Consider the following 12,905-nt stretch of genomic DNA (forward strand, 5'->3'; position numbering starts at 1 on the left):
AAAAAAAAAAAAAAAAGTCATATGCCACAGCATATTCAGTCATTCTCCAACTGATGGGCATGGCCTCAATTTCTAATTCTTTGCCATCACAAGAAAAGCTGCTATGAATATTTTTGTAACATAGTCCTTTTCCTTTTTCTTTGAGATAATGACCTGGTAGTAGTATTTTTTGGGCCAAAGAGTATACACAGTTTTATAGGCCTTTGGGTATAGTTCCAAGTTGGAGCAATTCACAACTCTACCAACAATTTATTACTGCTCCTATTTTGCTTCATCTTCTCCAGTATTTGTCATTTCTGATAGGTGTGAGGTGGTACTTCAGAGTTGTTTTAATATTCATTTCTCATAGTGATTTAGAGCATTTTTTCATATGACTCTAGATAGCTTTGATTTCTTTTTCTGAAAACTTCCTGTTTATATCCTTTGGCCATTTGTCAATTGAGAAATGGATTTTATTTTGATAAATTTGACTCAGTTCCCTGTATGTTTGAGAAATGAGGCCTTTATCAGAGAAATTTGATGTAAAATTTTTTTATATTGCTTCATTGTCTCTGGTATCTCTAAACAAATTGTAGTTTCCCTGATTGTCTCTTAATTGCGTCTTTTATTTTGCTTTTGCTTTGTTTGTAATCATAATTGCTACCCTGCCTTTTTTTACTTCAGCTGAAGCACGATAGATTCTGCTTCAACCCTTTATTTGAACGTTTTGTGTACATTTCTGTTTCAAGTGGGTCTCTTATAAACAAATATTATTGTTGGATTCTGGCGTCTAATCCATTATGCCATCCACTTCCATTTTATGGGCAAACTTATCCCATTCTCATTTATGATTGCTGTATATTTTGCTGTATCCTATTTTCTTCTGTTTATCCTTTTCTCTCTCTCTTTTTATCCTGTCCCTCCTCAGAAATCCATTTTGATTCTGACTACTGCCTCCCTTAATCCACCCTCACTTTTATCATCTCCCCCCATCTCTCTCTCTCTCTCTCTCTCTCTCTCTCTCTCTCTCTCTCTCTCTCCTTCTGTGTGTGTGTGTGTATTCTTCCTTCATTGAACCAATTCTGATGAGAGTGAGGTTGAAGAATTGTCTACTACCCCCCATTTCCTCCTCTGCTAGAAAAGCTCTTTCTTGTACTTCTATATGAGAACATTTACCCCATTCTACCTCTCCTCTCCCCCTTCTCTCAGTGCATTCCTCTTTCTCACTCCTTTTTTTTTTGGAAATCATCCCACCATAATCGACTCACATTCATGTGCTCTGTCCGTGTAGACTCCTTTTTACTGCCCTAATAATGATAAAGTTCTTGGGAGTTAGTGTGTCACCTTTTCATATAGGAATGTAAACAGTTCAACTTTATTGAGTTCCTTATGATTATTCTTTTATATTTCCCTGTTTATACTTTTCTTGAATCTTATGTTTGAATGTCAGATTTTCTATTCAGCTCTTGTCTTTTCATCAGGAATTCTTGAATTCTCTGTTTTAATAAATTTCCCCCCTGAAGACTCAAGTTTGTTGGGCAGGTTATTCTTGTTTGTAATTTTAGCTCCTTTGCCTTCCAGAATATCACCTTCTAAGCCCTCTGCTCCTTTAACATGGAAGCTGCTAAATCTTGTGTGATCCTGACTATGTCTCCATGGTATTTCAATGGTTTCTTTCTGAATCCTTGTAATATTTTCTCTTTGACCTGGGAGCTCTGGAATTTGGCTAATATATTCCTAAGGGTTTTCATTTGGGGATCTCTTTCAGGAAGTGATTGGTGGATTCTTCCAATTTTTGTTTTATATCCTCTGGCTCTAAGATATTGAGGCAATTTTTCTTTATATTTCTTGAACTCTCATGTCCAGATTTTTTGTTGGCTTTCAGGTAGTCCATTAATTCTTTTTTTTTTTTAAGTAATCGGGGTTAAGTAACTTGCTCAAGGTTACATGGCCAGTTATTTCTGGGTGTGGTGCTAAGTTTCTGAGCCCAGACTTGATCCCCAGGTCATCCCGACACTGGAGCCAGTGCTCTTACTCGCTGAGCCTCCTGGCCGCCCCTAAGCAATTGGGGTCAAGTAACTTGCTCAAGGTTACACGGCCAGGTGTTTCTGGGTGGGTGCCAAGTGTCTGAGCCTCGACTCGATCCCCAGGTCTTCTCAACACTGGAGCTGGCACTCCCACTCACTGTGCTACCTGGCCGCCCCTAGTCCACTAATTCTTAAATTATCTTACCTGTACCTGTTTTCCAGGTCAGTTGTTTTTCCAAAGAGATATTTCATATTTTCTTCTGTATTTCCATTCTTTTAACTCTATTTTATCATTTCTTAATATCACATGATGTCATTAGCTTCCACTTGCTCAATTCTAATTTTTAAAGACTTATTTTCTTCAGTGAGCTTTTGTACCTCTTTTTCCATTTGGCCATTTCTGCTTTAATGTATTATCTTCTTCAGTATTTTTTGTGCCTCTTTTATCAAGTTAATTTTCTTTTCATAATTTTCTTGCATTACTCTTATTTCTTTTCCAAGTTTTTCTTCTACCACTCTTATCTCTCTGATTCTTCCAGTAATTTTTTTAGACTTGAGTCCAATTAGCATTTTTCTTTAAGGCTTTGCTTATGACGGCTTTCACCTTGTTTCATAAGTGTAGGAGACTCTGCATGAAGAATGTACCTTCTCTACAAATTATAGTCTTGAATAGTTGGCCAGGCACAGATACGCAGTGATACACAGCATATGACAGACTCAACTTGGTTCTGAGGCCACTGGCTTTCTAACCATTGGATCATACTCTTTTCTATATATCCAATAAATTAAATTACTGAAACTTTAAAAAGGGAACTAGGAGAATATTTACTTTTTGGTGGTTTCTCATTTGTCAGATTCAGGTGATTGAGAATGACAGATCGACCAGAAGCGGTCAAGTCTATGCTACCAACATGAGAGGCCAGGTTCCTCCTCTAGTAACTACAGACTGTATAATCCAAGATCAAGGTATTTCTTTTCAATGTCATTTTTATTGAACTTCTTAGAGTTGGGACAGCTTGCTAAAAGCGAACACCCTGGACCCATACTACGGTCTATACTATGGGACCAATTCATGAGTAAAACAACCTTGTAATAACATCTTTCTTTCTGCTGTATCAGGAACAAAGACCTTTTGGGATCCTCAGTGTGGAATTCTATCCTATGACAAACAGTGTTAAGCTAAAACTGAATGTAATAAAACAGTCATTTTAGGGAAACTTTCCAAGTCTTACTTCCTTAATTTAAAATTTCTTTTTTTTTCATTTTATATGTTTTTGCCTCTGTATTTCCAAAGTAAGTTTCTTAGTCATGGAAAACATGGTATAATATAACAATTAATAGATTAGAGTCAGAAAATTTCATTCTTTATCTCAAACCTGCCACAGATTCACTGTGTGACCTTAAGCAGTTCAATGAACTACTCTGGTCCTCTGTGTTTTGGCCTGTAAAATGAGGAGTGAATGAGCCTTTTAGGCCATTTCTAGCTTTAAACTGCTGGTTTGCTATTTGAAATTCTTGCTACCTTGGACTGTATTAAGAAAATGTGAATTTAGGGTATCAAGAATGGAGGGGGGAGTTAACCCCGATTGCTTAAAAAAAAAAAGAATAGGGGGGGGGGATGCAGGGGCAGGGATAGTCTAACTCACTCTGGCCTACCCAGACCACATCTAGAGTTTTGCATAGTTCTAGGTAGCACATTTTTTGAAGCACACAGACACACTGGAACACAACTAGAGGACAGTGCCCGGGATAGTGAGGGGTCTAAAAAGTCTTTGAGGCACAGGAGAACTATAGTCAAGGACTGGATGGATGTAGCAGCAAGCACCCCAGCGTCCCCAGGGTGGCTGCCAATACAGGTTCTTGGATCTGCTTTGATAAAGGAAAGCAACTCAAAATGGGTTAACAAGCTTACTTTAATCAGTCAAACATATATTGTTTACCTAGTTCAGGGGAAAAAGGTCAGCACCCCAAACTTCAGAGTATACAGACAGAATTGTCAAGACAGAGAAACAGATCAAGTAGACAGATTTCCAAACTGTCCTACCATTACATCCATACCAAATCAACATCTGGGTTTTTCAAAGCCGGGGGGCTCTCAACAATGGCTTCCCAGAGTCTCATCTGATCAAATCACAGAACACTTCTCAAAGTGAGCCCCAAAACAAAGCCTCAAATCAGGGTTTATATAGCCTGTTCCTGGCTGAGAGAATGTAACAACCTTCTGGACCCACTGGCCAATCAAAAAGTATCTACTGAAAAACAAGCCTCCCACCCCAGGCTCCAGGTGCACTTTAGTCTAGGGGCAGGGAAGATCTTAAAAATTTACATTCCCATTACAATGGACTGTCCCATGGAAGGGGGATTGGCTTTCTTCTGCTTGGCCCCATTAGATATAATATGGTCACTCTGATTAGAAGGTTTGTAGGAACATGGTTTTTTTTTTTAAGTAGTATTTGATGATTTTCTTTTTCTTATGTAGAAAATCAAAAGTAGTTTCTAAAGTGTAAGCTTTAAGGTTGTTCTGAAACTTCAGTGAGCCTGTGATCATTGGATGTGTAGATGCATGGCTGAGTCATTGATCACTTTCTGGGCTTATGTCAGCCTCCTCTGTTTCTTTCAGTTGGGCCAGTGATCTTCTTCTGGGGTTAAATGTTGTAAGGATGTCTTTTCCTCCATCTGTTGTACTGAATTCATGTTGGTTACCCCCTCCCTTATCCTTTCCTGCAAACCCATCTTTATTCATTCTTTTAAAAAAATGATAAATTTTATTGATAGCTTTTGTTTTTGTTACATCACCCAAATTTTCCCCCAGTATCCGTCTCCCATCCTCCCCCAGGGAGCAATCCCAGATAATCAATAATATTTTTAAAAAGAAAAAGAGAAAAATCAGCAAAACTGAGTAATAATAATGCTGAGCATTTATAGCTGCAAGGTATCTACAGTCAATGTAATATAAGTATATAATGGGTTGTGGGCTGTGTATTCTACACCGTGTATAATATAGGAGCATACAGAATATAGGAATAAATATACATGCTACATAGCATATGTAGCACTGTGCTGCCCATCTGCAGCACGTGTCCCAGGCACATGTCCAACAAGCTCTCCAGGAATCAGCTCAAGTGCTGCCTCCTCCAGAAGGGCTTTCTCAATTCCCCCATTTATCTGTATATTTTCGGGGTATAGTCTTCCCCTCCCCACTGCCAGTAGAATGGCAGCTTCTTGAAGACAGGCATTGCTTCATTTTTGTGTTGGATTTCCCAGTGCTTAGTATGGCATCTGGCATGTGGTAATTACTTAATAAACACTTAATCAAATCAAATTAAATCAAATTTATAGGCTCTCAATGGGTTGACCATTGACCAAATGTTATAATCTCTTTAATATTGCTGCTGTTGACTTGTTTCAGTCATGTCTGACTCTTCATGACCCCATTTGGAGTCTTCTTGGCAAAGGTACTGGAATAGTTTGCCGTTTCCTTCTCCAGCTCACTTTACAGATGAGAAACTGAGGCAAACAGGTCTCAGTGATTTGCCCAGGGTCACACAGCTAGCAGGTGTCTGAGGCTCAGGCTGGCTTTGAACTCATGGAGATGAGTCTTCCTGGTTCCAAGCCAAGTGCTACCAGCTACAAGCTTCCAGTGTACCGCTTAGCTGCCTTCTATCTAATATACAGCCCTTTAAAATTAGTCATTTATTTTCCTTTGACACAACAGATATTTTCCAGTCAGCATTCAGATAAACCCTCTTACAAAGTATATTCTCCATGAAACAGTTTATTAATCATTAACAGAAAGAAGGGATGTATTCATTAACTCTGGCAACGAATATCAGTATTGCTGTATTTGACCAGAATTTTGTTACGTTTCCACAGTGATTCTGTTTGCATTGTTGTAGTCCTTAGTATGGCAGTATTCACTCCTGGGAAGTGGAGAGTGGGGCCAGACCCGGAGTCAGGAAGATTTATTTTCCTGAGTTCAAATCCGCCCTCAAACACTTATGAGCTGTGTGACTGAGTAGGTCACTTAATCCTGTTTGTCTCAGTTTCCTCAGCTGTCAAATGAGTTGGAGAAGGAAATCACAAACCACTGCCATGTCTTTGCCAAGTCAAATGGGCTCACAGAAAGTCAGACGGGACTGAAAACAAGTGAACAGCCACAACAATGTGTACTCCTCATCCAGCTGGTTTTTCCTGTGTGGATGGCCAGGTCCATGCTGTTACTAGTAACGTGAATATTAGAGGATGTTTTTTTCACTCGTTTTTTTAATGTATCTTTTTGAATGTTTCAGGGAATGCCAGTCCTCGTTATATCCGGTGTACGACATACTGCTTCCCATCCACTTCAGATATGGCCAAGCAGTCGCAGCTACCATTAGCTGCCATCATCAAGCCATTTGCCACCATTCCTCCAAATGAGGTAAGAGAATTGGACACAAGCATATGGCAATTTAATAATGCTTCTGATGTACTTGCTGGGCTTAGTTCTTACATCTCATCCTGCTTTGTGAATGGGCTCTGATGTCTATGTGGTATCTTACTGTTTAACCAAATCACTCTATTCAGTAGCAAAATGTCCCCTAAAAGCAAGATTTGGAGACACATGCAGACAGACCCTTAATTGCCCAAATCATTTTCATTTCTTTTTTTGAAACCATGTATTTAGAGCAGTTAAGTGGCTTGACATGGAAGCTTGTCCTAATGGAATATCTGTGTTGCTCTGTCCTGCCCCCATGCTATCCCAGAATTCCCATGTGTCAGTTATAATACCGCAGCAATGAAGGCAGTAGCTACAATCTGTTTATCTGCCTCTCTTCCCACTGGGTTTCAGACTCAGCCTCCAATCCAATCCAGCATACCTTTATAAGGAGCACCTGCCAGGTAAAGGGCACCGTGATGACCACTGACGATCATGCCAAGCTTCCGTCAGATCTGCTCCCTGCCCTCGCGGAGCTCGCGCTCTAGTAAGGGGAGATGATGGCCCAGATAACCATGGTGCCTGAAGGGTGGACCCAGTGCCATCATGTCTCATAGGGGATTGAAGACTGGGAGCTTTGATGTGCTGGAGTCGAGGAGATAGGGGAGGAGGAAAAAACCATTGGGTAATCTGCACGTTGCTGAAGGTGCCCAACGGGTACATCCCCCGTTGGTTTCTTCGTGGATACTAATAGAGGTACTTATGTCAGGAGGATGTGTATCATCACAGCTCCCTGGGCCTCAGTTTCCCATCTATAAATTGAAGGAATTGGACTAGATGACAGGATCCTAGGATGCTTTCCAGACTAATCGTCCATTGAGATGTCCTCGATTTCCTTCCAGGTCAGTGAAATAAGAGGGTTTTAGAGCAAATTTGCCTACAGTGTGCATGTTAGAAACATAAACTTTCAAACCAGGAAAGAGCCTTGGAGACTATCTAATCATCCTTTTCACTTGACAGAGTAGGAAACTGAGGCAAAAGGTGATTTTTTTTTTTTACAGTTTGCCCTATGGGGAAAAGATGGGTGTCAGAAGGATATGGATGAAGTCGTGTGCGATTGATGGAAGGAAAGACATCTGTGAACATTTGGGGAAGCAGGGAAGGCTTTAGGAGGAGGTGATGGTTGAGGTGGGCTCCAGTCCCACAGGGCTGGGGTAGGGAAGTCCTAAGCCTTCTCACTTACTGCTCCTGGGGCACTGGGGGAGTCATTCGCCTTTCTGAATCTCTTCTTCGTCTTTAACCTGAACAGCTTGAGCTAGCTAGTGTCTGAAGGCTCTGCCAGCTTTAAATCCCATGAAACCCTATGCATGGAAGATGCAAAGGAAGGACATGGCAGGCACTGCACACAGCCTAAGCAAAGGCCCAGTAGTGGGAACAGACAGTAGTCATGTTTGACTGGAGATGAAGTGGACAGAGGAGAGTAATACCAAATGAGTCTGGGAGTGCTGGATGTGGCCAGACTGGGCAAGGCCTTGAATGCCAGGATGAACAATAGGGAGTTATGACAGATTTGGGAGAAGGAAGTGTGAGGACACAACCTTTAAGCGGCTATTAATAAGAGGGAGGCAGTATGACCTCTCAGCCAAGTCCAGGCCCCTGAAGCTTTTCCTGAGCTCAAATCGGTATGAGTGTGGTCATCAGTGTATGGTGTGATAGCAAGAGAGTGCTTAGCAGCACTCTGCATATATAGCTTTTTGCAAACCCAGGAGCTAGAGAAATGTTAGCAATTATTTTTATTCATTATTTAACTCAAAATAGTTGTCAGCTGGTAAGGATAAACCTTTCCCTGGTGAAAACTATCTAAATTTTTAAAAGAAAAGGTCAAGAAGAAGGTGACAGGTCATCTCTCATCCTTCACAGGGACAATCTTCATATCACGTTCTGCCCATTTTTTTTTTCTCTAGCACAAGAACAGCTGACCACCACCCCCTTTCTTTCTTCCTTGAATACCTCCCGTTTTGATTTATGGACATTCCACTGCTTCTGTAACATTGGGGGCCAGGTGCCCGTGTCTCACCATCCTCCCAAGACCTCCAGATTTGGTCTCTGCTGGGGAGGTTTGTTTAGGGCAGTTTCTATAACATCGGTGGCTGTTGGACAGCACCAGCTTCTCACTCAGCCTTGTGTTAGCAACAGCTCTGCCAAACAAACGTAGCTCAGCTGCCTCAGCACCCGCTTCTGGCCAGCCCTGGCTTAGAATGAATGTCCCGGGGCCTGGGGATGTTATTTTTTATCGCTTTGTTTTTCTGGTGTTTAAGTTTCAAGCTGCTTCTGGAGGTTGGGAAATGGCCCATGTTGCCGTGTTTCAAATAAATGGAAATCAAATCTCTGTGATTTTCTTGCTAGGAAATTGATGATTCTGCTTTGATGCTATTTCTGAAGAGGTGGTGTGGATATTATGTAGATTCTTAGGAAACCAAGGGCTGGCAGAACTTTCTAACCGGGATTTTGCTTAATTGAGAAGCCGCGTGGTACCCCAGAGGCCTGGGCCTCAGACCTGGGCCAGCCACTAGTTATCTGTGAGACCTTGGGAAGTCACCTCGTCTTCCTGGAGAAAGGTGTTATGCGCAATTAACAGCTCTCCAAGTGTGGTCCTTGGACTCCTGGGATCCTCTGACAGCTTTTCAGTGGGTCTGTGAGGTTGAAACTGTTTTTATAATAATACTAAGATGTTTTAATTTCAGTTGAGGAAAATATTGACAGATAATCTATATAAACAAAAGCTCTTAACAGGGGCTGGGGGGCTCAAAGAGGGTAAAAACCCTGAAGTATCAGTGTTAGAGAATCTCTTGGGGCCCCATCCAAGTCTGCCCAGAATGATTGATAGTTTCTGTTCTCACAAATAAAGAGAAATCCCTATTTTTGTTTGGGCCATTTTGTGATTCTAAAGCAATGGGGACCATCACTCCTATCAGTAAAACATTCTTGAGTATGCACCAGGACAATGTAGTCAAGGTCAGTGAAAAGTCCCTACTTTGGGGACTAGTCCTCTAAACCAGTGAATTTTAAACTCAGATCAAAATGGCGCCCTAATCCATACATAAGGATCCCTACTGCACTATTTTAAAATATAATGTTACTTGTATTGGCTTTCATTTTAATTTTATTTTAATATTTAAATTTTAATTGATTTTAATATAATTTGTTTTATTTTATATTTAATACGTTTATTAAACATTTAATTTTTATCTAATAAAATATTTGATTTTGTTTTATTTTAATAGCTTTGAATTTTATTTTATTTTAACTTTGTATTTTATTTTAATGTTTCATTGTATTTTTATTGATTTATTTTGTTTAGTATGCCCCAGTTATGTTCTGCCCCGGGAGTGCTGTGGGTTAAGAGGCTTGAGAACTCTGCTCCAAAGTATGCCCTTAGGGACACCACCTACTGTGACCCATCTGAGATCTTGGGGAGTGTCCAATGGGAGAGACTTCAGGCAACAGGTGCAGTAGAATCTTAAAACCAGCCTAGGTCATTCTTGTCGGGAAGCCTCAGAAAAACACATGGCCATGACATCATAGGCTCCTCAAAAAGCCTGGAAAGGAAAATGCCCTTTTAGGGGAGTGATGCTCACACATTCCCCAGGTTGAAGTGACCTTTGGAGCAGCCCTTTAGAGGAATCCTGGGAATTTCAGTGATGCCACAGAGACACAAGGCAGAGCTTTGTCTGTTCTTTGTCTGTTCAGATCAAGGTGAGCTTGGAAAGGGGATTGGCCAGGACAGGAGGGCGCAGGAAAGAACTCTGGCTTGGAAGTTAGGGAATCTGGGTCCAAACTCTGTCTGTGCCATTCATTCTCTGTGACCTCAGGCAAGGCAAGCAACATCTCTGGGCTTCCGGTTCCTCCCCTGTAAAATGAGAAAAGTGGACCAGACTAGAGGTGTCCAGCCACCTGCTCCCAGGCCACAAAACTCCAAAATGCTGCCCAAACCGCAGTGAAATATAACTGACAATTGTTTAGCAAAAATAAATAAAACCCAATCGAACAGAGATAATATATTAATATGTGGTTTTCTGGGTCAGTATGCACCCACAGGGATCTTTATATGCCTGTTGGGCTTGATACCAGCAAGATGACCCCTCAAGTGCCCTCCACCCGAAATCTATCATTCTATGATTCTGTGATCTCCCAAGTTCCTTGTAGCTCTAGTAATCTGTGAGTTCAAACCCTGATGAATATGGACAAATGCCATGTAGAAAGGGCGTCACCATACCTGTGCCATGGAGTGTTGTGGAACACGCAATGCATCTACAAATGGGACGGCCACCATGGGGATCGGTTGGGGCGGTTCCCCATCAGAGGTATATGGGTCCAAGCACAAGGCTGTTCTCAGACCTCATCCTTCTTGCAGGTCATAATCTGACCCCCTCTATCACTTCCCTTCATTCATTTCTTTACTTCTGGAATGATGGAATTGGGAAGAGAAGCCAAGAATTGAGCGAGCGTCCTGCTGTTGGCACAGGGGAGCTCCAGCAGACATTCTTCTTATGGCTCACTCCCCTCCGCGTAGTCGGTGGTCCCGGGACATGGCTGCTCTCAGGACAGCCTGTCCCCTTACTCTGCATTTCACTGGCCACTGCCCCCTTTGCCTCCTTCTCTCTCCCTCCAGCTTCCCTGGCTTCTCTCCCACCCCTGAGAATGGTCAGTCTGAGCCTTGTCAGGAAGCCTTCTGCGTGCCCCTCATGCCACGGCTTCTTCCCTCTGCTACCCAGCTCGGGTCTGTCCTGGCTGCAGCCTGTTTGCTCTGGATTCTTGGCGTGTCGTCTCCTCCTCCTGCAGACCAGGAGCGCCTTTCTATCCCTAGCACTTCGCACAGTGCTGGAACATAGTAGGTGCTTGTTGACTGACGTTCCAGATAGCCAATACCTGCCTTGTGATGTATTTCCTGAGCCCTCCCTCTGGGCACTGTCCTGCACAGATGGCCAGGAGCGTACTCTTGTGCCATCGCTTGGGTGCCCATCTCCCCACCGCCTCCTCCCTTGGGTTCCGGGTTTCCCTGCATGGCCCTAGCATCTTACTCTACAATGCCACTCTGCCCCCTCTCTTACCAGCCCCCCTCCTTCGGACTCTATTCTCTGCTCATTCGGTTTCTTCCTCAAAGCCACCTTGGCTTCATCGTCCCAATGATCAAGTCAGTGACAGTGTCACGTTTGAATTTGCCTCCTTTCCATTAGTATCTCTTCTTTGTCTTTTCTTACTCTTGTCTGTGTAGAGACATCTGTGACCCCGGCTTTTACTGACTCCTTTCTTGGATTTTGCATTAAAAAACTAGGATGCATTCAACTATGGGGGGGGGGTGCAGTTTGCCCGTCATTTTTGCGACTCATGTTTACAGATCTGAATGGAGGAGGTGAATTTCTTTGTCCTTCAGAGGACTAAGTTTTGGTTGGAAAGCTATAGTTCCTTTTTTTTTTTAATCTTATAAATTCAGGTTGAGAGATCTGGGAGCTCTTGTCTATCTGCTGTAAATGAGTGGAAATCATAGCTGCCTGTGAATTGTCACAAACCCTTAAATCAAAAATTATTGTTAGTCTTTTGAAATTCAAATTAATGCCTCATTGGGGATATAGAAATGAATTGCACACAGTGAGCTATAAATCATTTGACTGATTGTTTAAATGTATTTTTGATATCTTTTTTTTAAACAACACCTGGATTTCCCCGTGTCCTTTGCTATCTAGGGAGCCATCCCTTACAACAGAGCATTTTTTAAAAAGAAAAAAGAGGAAAGAAATGCAGTAAAACTGCTCAGCACATCAAAAAATCTGACATTAAAGGCAGTGTTCCACACTCCATGACCCTGTCAGAGGAGCAGGGGGAGGGATTTTCTTAAGTGACTGGTTTTTTTTAACAGATGTAGAAGAATGTCTGTATCCAAATGAATGTTGACCCATGTGGAGTATCTTGTTCCAACAATGATAACATTGCTCAAATATTTTTGGAACGTCTTCTTTGAAATTGCCTTCAAGGCCAGGTTTCAAGCCACACAAGAATACCAGTCTCATTACTTTATAATTAGAATTTCTATTTTGACAAAAACCTTTATTCCCTCAATGTGACCACTCTCTTTATTTGTTAGACTTGCCTCTGAATGTTTTTTATTTATTTGTTTTTTGTTTCACCCCCCCCCCAGAAAAAAACCCCCAACAATAACAAAATTAAATCCAACTTCCAAAGATGAAGCTTTGCTACCATTGAGGAAATTCAAATGCAGAATTAAGGAGAAGAGATAGCTGTCTTCACATTTTGTGGGATGATATGAGGAAGAGACACTAGATTTGTTGTTTTACTGCAGAGTACCAAATTAAAACCGTGGTTGGAAATTTTAAATATTCAGAAGTTCAACCTAGAATTCTTTATTTAAAAATGTATAGCAATTAGTCCCAGCTAAATAAATAAGGGGACCTATGTGGGGAAATAGG

At 41.6% G+C, this 12,905-nt stretch overlaps 1 protein-coding gene across 2 annotated transcripts in view; it reads left to right on the forward strand.

The window, feature by feature from the left end:
* Positions 1-12,905, forward strand: part of SEC24D (SEC24 homolog D, COPII coat complex component) — a 101,941-nt gene that overhangs the window by 30,676 nt on the left and 58,360 nt on the right. For both annotated transcript variants that reach the window (XM_069104901.1, XM_069104902.1), the window contains exons 6-7: positions 2,861-2,972; positions 6,296-6,423. In XM_069104901.1, coding sequence (XP_068961002.1) covers positions 2,861-2,972; positions 6,296-6,423 — 240 coding nt within the window. The remainder of the gene's footprint in view (positions 1-2,860; positions 2,973-6,295; positions 6,424-12,905) is intronic.

The sequence above is a fragment of the Petaurus breviceps genome, unplaced genomic scaffold, assembly GCF_028583685.1.
Source record: "Petaurus breviceps papuanus isolate PSGF00001 unplaced genomic scaffold, PetGlider_PUasm1.0 689, whole genome shotgun sequence".
In the NCBI taxonomy this organism is placed as follows: domain Eukaryota; kingdom Metazoa; phylum Chordata; class Mammalia; order Diprotodontia; family Petauridae; genus Petaurus; species Petaurus breviceps.